Here is a 17,551-nt window from a genome sequence, read left to right on the forward strand (position 1 = left end):
CCTACTCTGTGTTTTGTACAAGAGTTGAACACAGCCAGTGACAAATTTCCAATCAAAGAAGAATAAAAAGAGAAAAGAGCATTTCATCAAAATCTCATAAAATCAAAACCACATTGACAAATAATTAGTAAGGTTAAGAACGATACGATACATTACATATTTCACCAATGATACAGAGTCCTTTAACTTGCTAAGGTTTGTAACTTCATTGTATACTTACAATCCAATTATTTAATGTCTTTTAAAAAAGAAAACCATCTTTCAAAAACCAGCAATTTCCTCAGCTTGCATAAATTATTTTTATTTCGGAAAAAAATACAATCATTTATTTATTTAATCTTATTTGTTGTTAATTTTTTTTTTGTTCCTTTTTGATAAACCTTATCTATGTATATTATTTTTTTTTACAAAAAGCAAAAAACCATTAGAATCAATATTATTTTATTTTGTATATTATTTTAAATTTTTTTTTATTTTTCAAATAATAAATTAAGCTTTTAAATTTTTTTTGATTCTTTTTATTTTAATTTTTTGTTTGATGTGTGTGTTTTTTGTGTTGTTTTTGTCCCAACGGGGGTTTGCTTTTAGCAAAAGCGATTAATTTTATATATTTGATTTTTTTTCAATTATTTATAATATTTATTTGTTTTTTAATTAATATCTAAGTGTGTAAAATTTAAAAACATTTCATTTTTTTTTGTTAATTTAAATTATTAATACAAATTATTTTCAAACTTGTTTTGTTTCTTTTTGAACAACTACTTTAAATTTCTTTTGTAAATTTCGTTGTTAAAAAATGCAATTAAATAATAAAATTTATTTTTTTTTTTAATTTATAGATAATGTATTTTTTTGGGTGTAGGTTTTTTTTGTTTAATATATATTTTTAAAAAATATTTTGTTAAAAAGTCCTTTGATATGGTTGCTTTTAGTTTAAATACTCTGTTGTAACTATATATGTGTGTGTATGTCTCCTTTATTTATTAATTTATTTTTTCTATATTTATTTATTATTTATTTATACCAACTTTATTGTTTATTTTTACAAAACACAAAAAAGTTAAATTATAATTTCAACATATTCTTTTAGCATATTGGGTAGCATATTTTTATTTAATTTATGTTTTTATTTTTTTATAAATAGGCACAAAGTGAAATAAAATTTTATTTATGCTGTAATATTAAAAAAAAAATCTTCGCAAATACTAAAAATATATATAAATTTTGTTTACTATACATATTTGATTTTTTTTTTTAATTTTATAAATCAATTCCCTGTTATTTATTTTTTTTAAATATATTTTATTAATCTTTTCATTTTAAAAGCTTAAAAAATCATTTTATTTTATTTATATTTTAAGAAAGAAATATTAAAAATGTGTGCAATTTGGAAAAATAAATAAATTTTAATATTTTGTTTTTTTTTTTTTTTGTCAATTTTATTTATTTTTATTTTGTTGCTCAACAATTATTGTTGATTATATCGCAGGACTGATATATATTTATAATAAATTTAAGACAATCCAATAGAATTATTTGAATATTTTTGTTTCTTTTTTTTTTTTTTTGTTGTTGTTTTACTTTAAATAACTATCATAACCAATTGTATTGGTAGATGTATCTAATAAATTTTGTTATACAATATTTTAATTTTTAATTTAAATTTAATTTTTTTTAACTACAATTATTATGTTTGCTAGTTGAAATCACGCCCAAGTGTATACATATGCAAACTACAATAACAAAAAAAAAAAATATTTTGGTATCCATATTTTTTTTAACGCTTCTGACTGTTTCTATATTTATTTTAGTTTTTTCTTGTAATAACAACAAATTTTTGAACTATATTTAATTTAATTTTTATTTTTTAATTTAAATTTACAAACAGGATGTATTTGCTATTTTATAAGCTCAAAGCAATGCAATATTTGCATTTCTAATTTCTAAAGTATCTAAAAACTGAAATGAAAACAAACACGAAGAAATAAAAAGTCTCTTCTAGAGTATTTGATTATTATAACTACGCAAATTTTATCTACAAAATAATTTACAGTAAGCGACAGAAACATAGTTACATGTGTCGAATGTTTTCATATTTTTATTTTAGTCGTCCAATCTTTTTACCATATTTTTCCAGAATTTCAGTTTGTGGCTATATTGTAGAAATACATATTTATAATTTTTAGAGGATTTTGATTTTTTTTTTGTAATAAAAGGATGAGGATCGAATCAAAAAAGAGTTTGAGAAACAAAGTTGTCACACATATTTTTTGAATTTTTGTAGTTGGGTTCTAACGAACTTACTCGAACTCGATGAAAAAAAATTTCATAATTTTAATTTATTGGTGATGAGTTTATCATTTAATTTTATCATTGAACTAGAATAGGGACCCTGGAAACGAATATGAAAAGGTTAGCGAATTAGAAGTTTCAGAAATAGTAAAGTTAGAAAAAGAGTAGAAGTCAAATTGGAACCCTGTGGTACACCATCTTTTACTTAATCCTTTTCAGGATACAATCCCTTCAATTCTTTTTAAAAGTCAGAAAAACCTGAGGCATGTGGTATCAACAGGTGATAAATTGCTTTCGAAACTTTCAATTACTTTTTCATTAAAGCTCGGTGAAAAAAGACTTGTTGTTTAAAAATTTTACTACCGGTCCTTTGAAAAAAAGGAATTAAGAATCTTCTCGGTTAAAAACAAAAAACATTTTTCTGAGTCGTTCAACTGTCCAAATTGTTTGTACAATATTTTTACTATTACATAATTTAATATTTATAAGGTTCTTACATTCAGACTTTCAGAGTAACGGATTCCTGGTTTAACCAATAACATAAAAATGCATATACTAATTCAAATTTAAACTTCACTTTTAACCAAAATGATACTTACCTTGGATATTTTTGTTTTTCCAAATAATAAGTGTTTTAATTTTCTGTCGCTTACTGTTGCTAAGGTCTATGACGTCATGTGTTTTTGAAATTCTTGTTAATATTTTTTTATTTATTAATTCTTAACATCTAGCTAAATTGTTAACAATAATTTCATTATTTTTTCTGATTTTACAATTTTTTTTGCATAAAATTTGTTAAAGTTTTTTTTTAAATATTTTTAATTTACAGTGATATTTTTGTTTATAATGTTGAACATGATCGTTTCAGGGATATTGATTTTTTTGTTTCAATGAGAGACACTCTTTTTTGTTGATTCTAAAATGGGCAGGACAATAATTATAGTTGTTATAATGTTCGTATAGTATTTATATAAATTTTTTTTGTTTTAATGGTACAAGGAAAATGTATCTAAAAAAAAAAATCTATCTAACATGAAACCGGTTCTGGTAGAGGATTTTCCGTTATGCGAATTTTATTTGAATTCAAATTGATCCCTGTGTAGACAGTGGCGTTGTCCATGTCCACATTGGTATCCATGTCCATTTCATCCGAACTGCCACATTCACTGATAGCATTACCATTCTCCAGATCGGCATCCTTCTTTTGTTGTTGTTGTTGTTGTAATTGCTGTTGAAGAATTTTTTGTTGTTGCTGATGGAAGTTGCCAAAGAAGATAGATGCTGTTTTTTTGCTCGCCCCAGATGGCGTTGTCGGCGAGGACAGTGGCGTTACTGATTTTTGTTTGTTAGTTTTAGGTCATTTAACGCACGCACAATTGGATAGGGGGATAGTTTTGTTTTTGTTAAATTTATTTTAACCATCTTGATGGTTGGTTTGGTGTTTTTTTTTTTTATTGTTTTTTATTGGTGGGTTTGATTGAAAGAGGGAAGGAGGGGTGGGTGTTTGGAGGGAGGAAGAGGGGTTATTGATGTATGTGTGTGTGTTTTGTTTAAATTTTGTTGATTGATGATATGAATTTGGGTGAAAGAAAAATTATTTAATATGAAAAATAATAATATTTTATGTTGTGCGGTGTTGTGTGTGTACGTGTGTTTCTCAATAAATTGTACATAGCTACAAAATTTGTGAGATTTATTAATGGCATGAGTATGATGAAGATGAGTGAATTTAATACAAGGCCGTACCTATTTACATCGTAGCATGAATGATTTACTTATAGTAAACGTTGTTGATTACCTTGCCAACTTTGCCGGAACGAAAGAAGGTCACCCATACATTTTAAGGGCAAATGGACTTTATTTATGAATGTATGACCTAAGGCTCACAAGGTTATAAAAATATTGTGTTTGTTGCAAAGTTTTTTTCCTCTAAGTTCCAATTTCAAGGACTCTTCACCTGACAGGCAGCTCAAAATATGTATCAAAATTTTGAATGCTTAATTTTATTTCTAAAAACTAGTTTGTTCATACATTTGTTAAGATTTTAAATACAAAAACACTAGATACACCTTATTCTTCAAAAGTTACTTATAGTTTGAGCAATGTAACTTGAAGGAATATCGATTTCCAACTTCGCCAAATAATGGTCACTCATCGGTTACTTGGTGTTGTATGGAAAAGGAAAATCACGAATGTTTCAAAAACTTTATTTAACAACAGCTTCAAAATCCCGTTTATTAAACTTAGGTTCAATAAAAAATCATTATTTTATATTTAACTTGCTTAGCTTTCAAATAAATATGTATGTCTTTAAATAAAAGATTTTAAACTAAGCCAACATATGTTTTTATTATTTTAATTTTTTCAAATAATACCTATATTTCAGATTATTCGTCGTTTGGATCATACAAAACTTAACGTTTCTTTTTCTGCTTTTGGCTCTGATTCTAGGAGATATTTGCTTAATCGCTTAATCTCTTTTTTAACCAATTTGAACGCGTTTTATTGAATTTAATACCTATATCAATTAAATGCCGACGTATAGCAAAATACAAAAGGTAGATATTAGGGCTAGAAAGCTGGGTTTTATGGCTTTTCTAATAGTTCCTATAGCCCAAAAATGAACGAAATTGAAATGGGACCACATCGCAGCCACCTGATTATACAAAAAGAATTATCGAAATTGGTTCACTCAGTCCAAAGTTATGAAGTAACAAACACAAAAAAAAAATATAGACTAATTGAATACCTCCTCCTTTTTGGAAGTCAGTAAAAACGAAGTTTAACTTAATTGGAAAAAGTCGTAAAATGAATTTGAGATTCCATTTTCTCAAAATTTAAACAACTTTGAGTAAAGATATTACATACCGTCAGTTACGCGCGCAAAATGTGTAACTCCATTTTTTCGAAAACAAGATTTTGATGAAATTTGTTAGATAAGTGAATACTAAACCTCTTTGAACCAGGAATTCCCTTGTTGTTTTTACTATTTTTGAAAGCGAATATTTTTGGCTCCAATATGTTTTAAAATTCAACTCCTTGCCAATAAAAAATTCTGGCAACACTGATTCAGTGACATTATCTTGAATTCAGGGATCGAATTACGGCATACGATTACGATCATTCGTTAACGTATTGAAGTTTTATGTCTCTTTCTTTTTGTACTGATTATATAGAGACAGCAATTATAGTTTAAAGATAACGTATGATCGTAATCGTATGCCGTAATTCGACCCGTTTATTTTGAAATACGACAGTCAAAAACATTCAGCACAAAATAAAATTATTTATCTAACTAACTTCTCATTCTCAAGGCTTTACTTTTCTTTTGCCTTGACGGGAGAGGCTACCATTTAGTTTTTTTAGAGTTTTTTTTTCCAATAAACAAAAGATTACGCATACGCCCGAGTGGCTGTAAAAATTTAAACGCTAGACTAAACGACATTTCTTAAAAATTTACTAACCTTTTAGATTATATAGATTAGGTACATAAGGTGCTTACATTTCGGAGCCGTATAGTTCCCCTTTCATCAGATTGAGCTCAATGAGAAATCTACTTTTTTTTCGTTTAATATAAATAGACCAATTTTTGTTTTAAATTTATATGTAATGATTTCTTTTATTTATTTTTAATTAATGATTCATACTGCAATATTTCTAAGCTCAAAATACAATTCTCGATCGATTTATATATTTTTTTTTTGTATATGTACAAACATACACAATCGATTACAATTGCATAAAAATACCTTTCGATTCAAATCTTATCATTAAAAATTATAATTATACATAAAATTTAAAGCATACAATATTCAAAAATTATAAATAACATTTTAATAATTAATCTACAATGGGTGCAGAGTAACAAAAATAAAAGTTAATTAGCATTTCATTACAATGTGGTTTTGCTTTAAAAATATATTTTAATTTTTAATATTAAATTAAAAACTATTATTTAGGGTGCAAAATAATAATATTAACATACAACTAATATAAGGTGGTATAATTATTATGCTGTTTTTTTTTTGCTTTCTATAAAAATGTCGTGCATAGCCTGTTTTGAAACTAAAAACAAAATCAAAAGAAATAATTAATTAAAAACAAAACAAGGAACTATAAAAATAACTATGAACAAAGATATAATAATAACATTGTCAGATTGTAGGTAGGTATTCAATTTGTTTAAAGTCTTTTTTTAAAGTAAATTAATTTGTTTCTTTTTGGCCAAGTTAAGCAATTCTGAGATCTATCAATAATATAATATAATCTTGAAAATTGATTTTAAATATTGTTAATTAGTCAGAATGGAAAGGAAACAGTGTTAACATTTGAAGTTTTATTATTTTGTAATTTATTTTTGAATTTGTTAATATTGATGTTAATAATTATAACAAATAATTGTTTAAACTATAATGTCAACACTGTTTCTTAAAATTATAAATATTAATTTTAAACAGGCATAAATAGTATATTTTTCTTGTTTGTTCTCTGATTTTATTATAAAGTAAACTACTTAAAGTGTAAAACAATAATATTAATACATACAAATTAAAATTAAATATATTTTTTTAATATTTTTTTTTTTTTTTAATAATTATATAATAATATCAACAACATACAAAAATTGTGTAAATAAACATAATTTTAATTCAAATTGATTTCCTTTTTTTAAAATAATAATAAAGAAAATCATTCTTGTGGCTGTTGTTGTTTGTGCGAATCATTTGTTGATGTTGATGTTTTACGTGACGAAATTAAACTCTTGGAACTACCAAAGGCTAATGTTGCATGCGATCGCATTGATTGAAGGGCACCAACAGCTGAGCAAAATAATAAAAGAATTATTCAATAAATATAATTTAAATTAAAAAAAAAATAAATAAAAATTAAACAACACAAAATATAAAAATACAAAACACAAACAAAAGATAATACAAAGCTTTACTAGAGACAAAGGGACACAAAAATAAAATTCAATTTCACAATTGACAAAACGGTAAGGAAAACATTGATTGGCTTGTACAAAGTTTAATCTTCAAGATTCTTTGAGATAGGTGTTCCATTAAGAATTGTTGAGAATACAATTTGAAGTTTATTTTGCCTTGAAAAGCACTTTCAAAAGTTTACTTCTGAACTCAAAGTTTGTGTCCGGAAATGGTCTGTAATTTTGAGGTTCAAGGAACTATTTGAATCAAGAATTAAAATGAATCAAATGAAATGTCACTTAGAAATCCAAATATTATTGTTGTTTTTGATGAAAAAAGTCTTAAATGAACATAATCTCAAGAACTTTTCCAAAAATGGGTATTGTGATGAAAAAAAAACTTTTGATTGATTGATGGCAGTCCCATCCCATAGACCAAAAGCTTTCCACCGTTGATAATTTTACGGGCAGGATCAACCTAACTTATCACAGCACATATGTATCATCATGATTGATATTATCATAGGACAACTCATCATGAGCATTTCATTATGAGAAAAGTCATAACTAGGATTCGAACAAATTTTCAGTTCATTTTATTTGAATAATTTTCTACCCAATGTTGTTATTATTATTTTTTATTCTTTCTTTTGATGAAATTTTCTCTTTGATGACTTGTCCTATATTTAGCTGTGCTACGTAGGAGTACTTCATTTTTTGGAGACACTCGAAATGCAAAACACGCTTCATATACCAAACAACGAATTTGTGTTAGCGTTTTTTCTGGCTTACAAGCCATACAATGTAGAGTATTGATTACACTTAGTTATTCTCTAATCCAAAAACAATATTTTAAGACCATACATTTCATAATGAACTAAAACCCAACTTTAAAAGGTTTAAGCAAGGAATTTGGAAAGAAAGAAAAAAAATTCAAAACCACCAAAGTCAAGACAAATACAAAACAAAAAATCATCAATCAACACGAAAACATAAAAAAAGCAACTTTTGTTAAAATCTAAACAGGCACGAACTTTCATAAAAACAAAATAAAATTATTTTAAATTGCAAGTACTCTTATGCACTATTGCTTATTATTATTTATTTTTTTTTTTTTTTTCAAGTTATTATTGACAAAGAAATGCTTAAATTTTCAAAATTTTATTTTCCACATATCTTATCCTTATTATTTGCTTTTAATCTTTTTCTTTTTTTTTCTTTTTATTAATAATACTCTGAACGGTTAGAATGGTGAGAAGTTAAATGATTGTGGGGACTCATTTTTGTTTTTGTTTTTTGGTTTTATTTAAAAAATAACATCAACAGCTTCATGATGTACTAATAGTTGTTGTATATAAATAATTGAAGTAAGAAATTATTGTGATTTCTCAGCTATAGATCCAGAAAATAAAAATCACCGACAAATAAAACCAAACATTGTCAATTACCAGTAGGAAACACACATAATATTTACAACAACAACGAAAAAGGAAAACAAAATTACAGTGTGGTCAGATAATATACGTACCGAAAGGAAATTATTTTTTTTTAAAGCAGAATCAAAATTTATTTTAAATATTTTCGTTGATCCAAGGACGATGATGTAACGACGACGACACCATTACCCCGATGATTATTAAGTCCATATTTGTATTCAATAATTTTATATTGATCAAAACGCGATGAATGAAAAGGTGCATTTTATGAATAACGATATGGGAGTTGTTCAAAAATCAAAAAAAGGGCAAACGGTTTTATATTTTTTTTTAATAATTTATTAATTATTTAATTTTAATATTTATTGTGGGGCGGAGCAAATGGATGGTTAAGTGTAATTATATGATGTGGTGGTGGTGGGTTATATAAGAGAGAAAAAGAAAAAAATAAATAAATATCCAAATTACTTAAAAAACTTTTCTTTTTTGTTTTTTTTTTGGTAAATTAATCTAAGGTTTTTTTTTTATTTTGAGTGTTGTAATGAATGTTTTGTGTATATATTTTTTTATTGTTGTTAAAGGCTTTTTTGTCTGTCTTGCAGCTTAAAATGTTGCGTGTTGATTAGTTTGATTTTACTTTTTTTTTTTTGTTAATTGCAGTGAGATGAGAAATGATTTCTTCTTTTTTTTTTGTTAAACACACACAAACACAACTGTGCAAACAAACAGCAACGTTTTGCAACCGAAACACAAACCAAAAATTATATATAAAGTAGTTTTTGGAAATTCCTATAAATAGAATAATAATTAATTAAAATAAAAACAACCCTTATGCACTAAAAAAGTAAGTTTTGCTAAAAGAACATGCTGAGCAAAAAGCTTTTTTTTTACGGCGCCACTATTTCCTTAACCAACTGGTTTCATTATTAAGTCAGTGATAAAAAAGATTTAAGTTAACCAATAAATTGTTATTTGTGGAAGAAAATATTACTCATACGCCACAGTGCATTTGAAGGTTAGACATTTAAAATTTATTTACAAATTTTTACCACTGTCAAAATAATGAAACATGTTGAATTAAGTTAAGAATTTACTGATACTGAAAATAATTTGTTTATTCTGCTGTTATGCCTAGAATTTAGTCAATAACAATGACTGGTTTATCGGCTTAAAGAAACAAGATCGGAGTTGTATCTTCGCCATTTCTAAAATTTTTACAGCGAAATCGACCTGTTCTCAAATCGAAAAGTCTTTCTAAATAAATTTGGTTGATATACTACAAGAACTGACCTTTTTTTGGTAAATGAGCTGCTTTAGAAAGACTAAAAATGCAGTTTTATTGGAATTGCTTTAAATAATACGTGTAGAAGCCGTTTTCGATAAAATTACAATACCTCGAAAACTATGTATGAGAGGTACTTTCAGAATTTCATAAAAATCATCCCTACCAAACTTGAAGAAAATCCGTCCACCAGTTTATGCATTAGAAATGTGTACAGATGCCAAAACTCACATTGAGAAATCAATATAACAAAGAAATTGATATTTAATTTGAAAAATGTGTGTCACAGCTAAAACCCCTGTCATAATTCATGTATTATCATATCATGCACTTCTAAGAATTATGTTGAAAGTTGTTAGCTTAAAGCTACGATAACAAAAATGATTGAAAAGTTATATCAGTCAAGTGACGCATTTTTTTTTAAACTGCAGTCCATTTTTGGACAGACTAATTCATTAAATTTAAATTGATTGTTTTTCTAAAATTGTTTTTTTTTTTTTGAAAATTGTTCTATTTTAAGACAGATGATAGACTACTTTAGTTTGACTTCATTAAAATTTCGTTTTATTTTTATCCTAATCCACTTTTGAGGGAATTAAGGACAAACTTATTTCACCATTGTTAGGAGATGCTCATCCGTACAAATTTCTGGCATGACAACAAAGAATGAGAACGAGTACATATCTGTTGACTTCTTTCCAGCTGAAATATCGATAAAAAAAAATCCCTAAAATATCTATAAAAATATTTTTGTTCACTAATATACTAATGTTATACGAAAAAGTTTTTAAAAGCTTTAACATGCCATAGTACCGATAATTTAAAGTTATAACTTAGGTTCAAAATATCAATACAATAAGTGTTAAAATTCAGCATGATTTTCAATAAGTTACTAATAATGTTTTTTAAAGTCAATTTGTATTAATTGTTAACATTAGAGAATCTACTACTTAGAAATTATTTGAAATTTTTTTTTCTCGTTTTAGACCAGTGCCAATCCTGTTTTCAGAGGGCAAAAGTTGAACAAATTATTAGCAGCATATGGGTGGTGGGAAAATTTAGGATAAATGGTATATGAAAGGGGAAAAATAAATTGCCCACAAAAAAATTGGGGGAAAGGGGGTGGGTGGGCGAAAAAGTGGGGTGGGTGTCAAAAATCATGGTTTTTTACGATTTCTGACAAAACTAGACGTCCTATCGAAAAAAGTCAAATGCAAAAGTTGTAGGTAGTATAAATGTCTACAACTTTTACTCACACAATTTTTTTCTATAACCTAAAAAATATTGGAAAAAATGCAAAAATACGATTTTTTTATTTTTTATTTTTATCTTTTACAAAAATTGTTGGATTTTAACAAAACCTGGTTAAAAACTACTTTGTTATGTTTTCTATCTATAAAAAATGTTTTTTGAGCAAAAAGTGAATTTTTGGATTTTTGACGAATTTAATTTGAAAAAATAGCCTATTTTTCAATCAAAAAAGTTACCGAAAAAATTTTTGATTTTTGAAAAGTTTGAAATGAAATTATTTAGATTAAAACCTATTATTTAAGATTGTGTGGAAAAACTATACTTTTGTTTTAGAAAATATTGAGAAAAATTGAAAAAAACAAAAAAAACGATTTTTAAGATCGATTTTTCCGTAAATGACAGTAATATTGGCGAGAAATAATTTTCCATAGAAACTAAATTATTTTTTTCTAATGGCCTTTGACCTTCTTAATTTGAATCTAGCATTAGAATAGCTCTAACGTGAAAATTTTTTGAGATATTGAATTTTGAACGTCCATAACACTATTTTTGTGATGTTTTGCATGGTAATATCTCAAAAACGTGATGTGATAGAATTTTTCTGACTTCAGATTCGAGCTCAGCGCACAAAAAAACCATTAGAAAATTATACTTTGATTTCTATAAAAAAAACTTTTTGACTAGTGAATTCGAACAAGGCATTCGATTTTTTCTGCCCTGTTCGAATTCACTTGTCAAAAAGTTTTTTTTATAGAAATCAAAGTATAATTTTCTAATGGTTTTTTGTGCGCTGAGCTCGAATCTGAAGTCAGAAAAATTCTATCACATCACGTTTTTGAGATATTACCATGCAAAACATCACAAAAATAGTGTTTTGGACGTTCAAAATTCAATATCTCAAAAACTTTTCACGTTAGAGCTATTCTAATGCTAGATTCAAATTAAGAAGGTCAAAGGCCATTAGAAAAGTATAATTTAGTTTCTATGGAAAATTATTTCTCGCCAATATTACTGTCATTTACGGAAAAATCGATCTTAAAAATCGTTTTTTTTTGTTTTTTTCAATTTTTCTCAATATTTTCTAAAACAAAAGTATAGTTTTTCCACACAATCTTAAATAATAGGTTTTAATCTAAATAATTTCATTTCAAACTTTTCAAAAATCAAAAATTTTTTCGGTAACTTTTTTGATTGAAAAATAGGCTATTTTTTCAAATTAAATTCGTCAAAAATCCAAAAATTCACTTTTTGCTCAAAAAACATTTTTTATAGATAGAAAACATAACAAAGTAGTTTTTAACCAGGTTTTGTTAAAATCCAACAATTTTTGTAAAAGATAAAAATAAAAAATAAAAAAATCGTATTTTTGCATTTTTTCCAATATTTTTTAGGTTATAGAAAAAAATTGTGTGAGTAAAAGTTGTAGACATTTATACTACCTACAACTTTTGCATTTGACTTTTTTCGATAGGACGTCTAGTTTTGTCAGAAATCGTAAAAAACCATGATTTTTGACACCCACCCCACTTTTTCGCCCACCCACCCCCTTTCCCCCAATTTTTTTGTGGGCAATTTATTTTTCCCCTTTTCTATACCATTTATCCTAAATTTTCCCACCACCCATATGCTGCTAATAATTTTTTTATTTTCAAAAATTATTGGCACTGGTCTATTTGAGTGATGTTTGTAGTTAAATTTTGTACACTGCCTAATTAAAAACTAATCTAAGTCAATGGAAGTCTAAGTTAAGAGAAAGTTAAAAACTTATCCCTTTACTTTATTTTGATAACCTAACCGCTAAGCAAGCAAAACAATATTCTATTTAGCGAAAAACAAAATGGAACATAAACGAAAAACATATTGAGAACAAAAATCCAATTTAGTTTGATTTCACTTTATTATTTTTGTTTTTTTTTTTCTTTCTTGATTCTTTTTTGTTTTACTTTAAAAGTTAGCAAGCAAAAATTTAAAATTTTATTCATCAATGTCTAAAATTTTAAATATTTTATTATTTTATAAACAGTAATTATTGTTTTTTTTGTTTGTTTTAATAAATACTTATAAAGTTGTTTTCATTTAATCTATACATAATAATAAATATATATATATTTATATATTCGTAAGCTGTTTCACAAAAATTGATACTAATTAAAATGTATAATTTATTTATATTTATTGAATTATATTATTTTTTTGAATAATGCAAACAAAATTACATTAACAGTATATATTGATTTGTTTTTTATTTTGTGTTGTTTAAATTGTTAATAATATAGTAAAATGGTCTATAATAATAATATGCATTCTTTCATAATACAAAACTCCCTAGATTTTTTTTTTATATTAAAGATTTTTGTTTTTTATTTTTAATTTTAAAATTAACAAAATATAATCCTATGGAAAAAAATACTGATCAAAATTTATGATACTTCTGACTTCTGTCACTTTTTTCTTATTTGTTTAAACAAATAAAAAAAATAAATAAGAAAACATCAATAAATTAAAGCCGAGCTTTTAACAAACTATCCATTCATAGAAAGTAGAAAACCTGCAATGCTATAGTAAATATAGGATAATACAAAATACAAGAAAATAAAATGTAACGAAAATATGTAAATGACAATTAACTAACGAATCTCTGAGAACAAGAATATTTCTTTTTTTTTTTTTCTTTAAAGGACAAGCAAAATGTGCTTTAATGCAAAAACGAAATGTCCTGAAAAATAATTTTCCTATGATTCTAAGCAGTTTGTTAATTTAGAAAAAAACAAAACTATATTTTAATTAAAAATAAAATGAAAATGATTAAAAAAAAAAAACGATAATTGCTAGTCTTTTGAGATGAACAAGCAAAGTTAGTCTGTTTCTGCTTAGTTGGGATGTCAATGTTTAATATTTTTATTTACTACTTAAGAGCGATAAAATTATGTTTTAAATTAGATGAAATTAAAATAAAACGAAAGAAAAACAAAAACAACAGGCTGTTTTGAACGGCAGTGCTTTTGTGAATGAAGCACATCAAAGGCAATAATTTATTAATTTGAAGCTTTTAATGTTTTTTTTTCGTGAGGGTTTGAGATCTTTTACCATTATTTAGCAGAAGGCTTGTTGCTTGTCTTAGAATTAGTCTGGATAAGAACTAATTCATTGCCTTAGAAATATTTATTTCTTAACTTCTCTTTTTTCAACGGAAGGTCATAAAGCAAACTCAACAAAAATAATAAATAAAGTTAACAAATATTTGCCGTGTTATCCACAATTTGAGGTAGCAAATAGATTTCTCACATGTAAACGTATCGAACAGATATTATTCTCCTGTCGAAGTAGACAACTAAATGGATTTTCTATTTACAAAAACTCATGGACATGGACCAGGCGCGTTCACCCCAGGGAAAAAAATTCGTGGACGACCTTCATGTGCATTTCAAGTACGCTGTAGAAGTTTGCATTATTTACTTTGATAAAGCCATTCCTTAAAGAACAGAGTATAATGTATTTTCCTATCGATTTAGATTTGTTTAAAGCCAAATTGTCACGAAATGTTCAAATTAAATGGGATCATGGGCTTAGCAGTCTCATGATCGGGTTGCTTACTGTAAAACAGCTGTTTTTTTTTTATTTTGAATAAACTGACGAAACATACAAAACTTATTTTGATATTATCTAAGCAAGATACGGAAAAGTCTTAAAACAAATATGATGTCAAGTTAGAGTATTGAAACCCTTTTATCTCTTTAGAAAAATGTTTGAATTGTTTTGGGTTTGGTTTTTTAAGATGTAATTTGTGAGTTCATGTAGGAACATTGCTCTTTGTTGACTTGAAAAATTAACAAAATGTAATTAATGCAAATATAAACGCTTTTGACTCAAATTGGTTTTTAGCGCTGAAGCACTACCCAAAACTAGAGTTTATGAAAAGTAGAAAGATTTCATGTGTGACAAGTCCCACATGAAATTTGAAAAATGTTCAAACATTTGGAAATATTTTCCAGAATATATTAGGAGATAAAGAAATTATCTAAACTCCGAACTATTTTTATTTAGCGTATTACCGGACTTTCAATCTTCACAATTTTAACAAAACCATAGTCTTTTTTTTAAGAACAAAAGTACCCCTGAGTATTTGCGGATCTAACACAAATTGCCAAAAATTCTAATCGGCTTTTAATGCGAAAAAGAACTAAAATATTGCATAGCCTATCTGAACTATTCGAAATCTTTGTTTTCAAATTAGTGTTCCCTCCCCATGTGTTAGCTACCTAGTTGCTTTTTTTTTTTTTTGAAAACGCCTTTGATGTGCTTCTTGTTAATTTGTAATTTTTGATAATTTACAGCAAAAGCATAAAAAGCATGATTAAGTCTATTTAAATCATTTTTATTTTTTTTTTACATTCATATTCTATGTTTTTTTTTTCTCCGTTGTGAGTGTTAGTTACTTTTTTAATAGTTTTTATCAAATTTATAAATTCGATGTTGATTTTTTTTTCAATAGGAAAAAAAATAATTCAATTTTGATTGCAAAGTCACGGTTTTTTTTTTATTTAAATGTACAAATTTGATTGTTCTGTGTTTTTTTATTTATTTAGTGTAAATAAACACTAAAATTTATAACGAAAAATAAAAATATACATAAACAAAATTATTTTTTTGCATTTTTTTTGTTGTTTGTTTTGTTTTCTAAAACAAAAAATGAGAGAGAAATAATGTGATTATTGAAAACACACAATGAAAGAAATTATTTAAAAAATAAATAAATGTGAATAAATAAATTGTGAAGTCACAACAAAAATTATTAACAAAAGAATAAAAAAACAATGATTTTTGTATTTTGTTGTTGTTGTGTGTGTGTGCTCTCTCACTAGTATACTATAGTGTATTTTTCTTTTATTTTGAATGATAAATGGTTTGCAAAGATTAATAATTTGTTTTTTTTTTTTTATTCTCTGATGCTTTGATTATCGTGAAGTTTGTAGAAGTTGTAGTTGTTGTTGTTGTTTTTATTGTAGATGAAACTATTTATTTGTTTGTTTTGTTCTAACACTTACCGTATCCCTCGCCCTGGAGGAACAACCGGAAAGCTTCAGAAACCTTAGCAGGTTGCTCTTCTAGAACCATTGCACAATCGGAGATCTATCGAACAAAAAATTAAAGTGTTCATATTCAAAGATTCATGATAAGAAATAATTTAAAATACCTTCATCCATGTTGATGTAGCAGGGTCTAAACGTGTATTAAGGGTAATGGTATCTTCGACATGGGGTGACAAGGCTCCAGTGATATTCATTACTGTCATCTTAAGTGTAGTAATGGCAGCTTGTTGGCCCGGAGTTGGTGGTGGTGATCGGGTAATGTTCAAATCATTGCGACTAATATACGCATTAATGAACATTGCCAAATTGGTCGGATTGACGTTATTCTCGAAATGATGTTTGTACATTTGTACAAGATCATGATTACGTTCCTCGGGGTTGCGACCAAAATGATGCCACATCAAGTAATCAACAACTCCTTGGGTCATGCCTTTCGTACGCAAGAAACGGGCATTGAAACTCTGATAACCCCATTCAATCCAGCCAGAGGTTGTGGACACACAATTGATTAGGCATAGACCAGCTACCTTTTGGGGATTTTGAAGAGCAAAACGGGCTAAGATATTGGCTCCAGCGCCGACACCAAATCCGATAAAGATCTTCAAATTAAAGTGTGACATCACAAAGAGCAACTGGGCAGCTAATTCGTCCATGGTTGGGTAGACATAACTGTGGGATGAAGAAATAAATAAATTTAAAAGGTTTTTTAGGCAATTTTTTGTTTATGTAAAAATAAAAAAAGTCTGACTCGGAAGTAACTCTAGGATCGGCTCTGAATGTTAAACAATTTCAGGGAGTCACCTGAAGAGCAATCTTTTCACGGATAAAAATATCTTGTTCTTGTCAGTTAACAAAAATCGAAAAGTAGTTCTTTCTTCGATGTAAGCACTTCATATCACCACCGACAGGTCAATAAACTGCGGAAACAGTTTATTTACTTCATTAATTGGTCAATGATGGCAATTTTCATTCGTTTAAACGAAATGTTACGCATACGTGACTTTAAAATGCTAAAATTTGACAAAAAGTTCTAAATCATGATGCGGATTTCCAATCAAATGGAAAAGAAAAACGTTACATTTTTGTAACTTAGTGAATAAGTCAGATAATTTTATCCATTTGAACTTGTTTACGGAGGATTACAATTTTGCAAAGAGTATTTTATGCTCACCTAAACTTTTAAGCAACGTCCTTCAATTACCTCGTTGATAAAACGTTCAAATAACAAAGCCTATTTAAGTTGATAGTGATTCCCTTCACAAGGTTAGTCTATAAA

The 17,551-nt window shown here is 26.6% G+C and overlaps 1 protein-coding gene across 10 annotated transcripts in view; it reads right to left on the reverse strand.

Annotated features, from left to right (window-relative positions):
- Positions 1 to 2,927: 2,927 nt before the first annotated feature.
- Positions 2,928 to 17,551, reverse strand: part of LOC129921080 (protein NDRG3) — an 88,941-nt gene continuing 74,317 nt past the window's right edge. For 4 of the 10 annotated variants that reach the window (XM_056002732.1, XM_056002730.1, XM_056002729.1 and 1 more), the window contains 3 exons: positions 16,380 to 16,944; positions 16,231 to 16,315; positions 2,930 to 3,624 (listed from right to left, as the gene is read on the reverse strand). In XM_056002732.1, coding sequence (XP_055858707.1) covers positions 3,320 to 3,624; positions 16,231 to 16,315; positions 16,380 to 16,944 — 955 coding nt within the window. In that variant the 3' untranslated portion in view covers positions 2,930 to 3,319. Of the gene's footprint in view, positions 3,625 to 5,878; positions 7,113 to 8,496; positions 8,609 to 16,230; positions 16,316 to 16,379; positions 16,945 to 17,551 lie in introns of those variants that run through there. The other 6 variants (XM_056002733.1, XM_056002739.1, XM_056002736.1 and 3 more) reach the window with 6 other exon arrangements.

This window comes from Episyrphus balteatus, chromosome 1, assembly GCF_945859705.1.
Source record: "Episyrphus balteatus chromosome 1, idEpiBalt1.1, whole genome shotgun sequence".
NCBI classification, from domain to species: Eukaryota; Metazoa; Arthropoda; class Insecta; order Diptera; family Syrphidae; genus Episyrphus; species Episyrphus balteatus.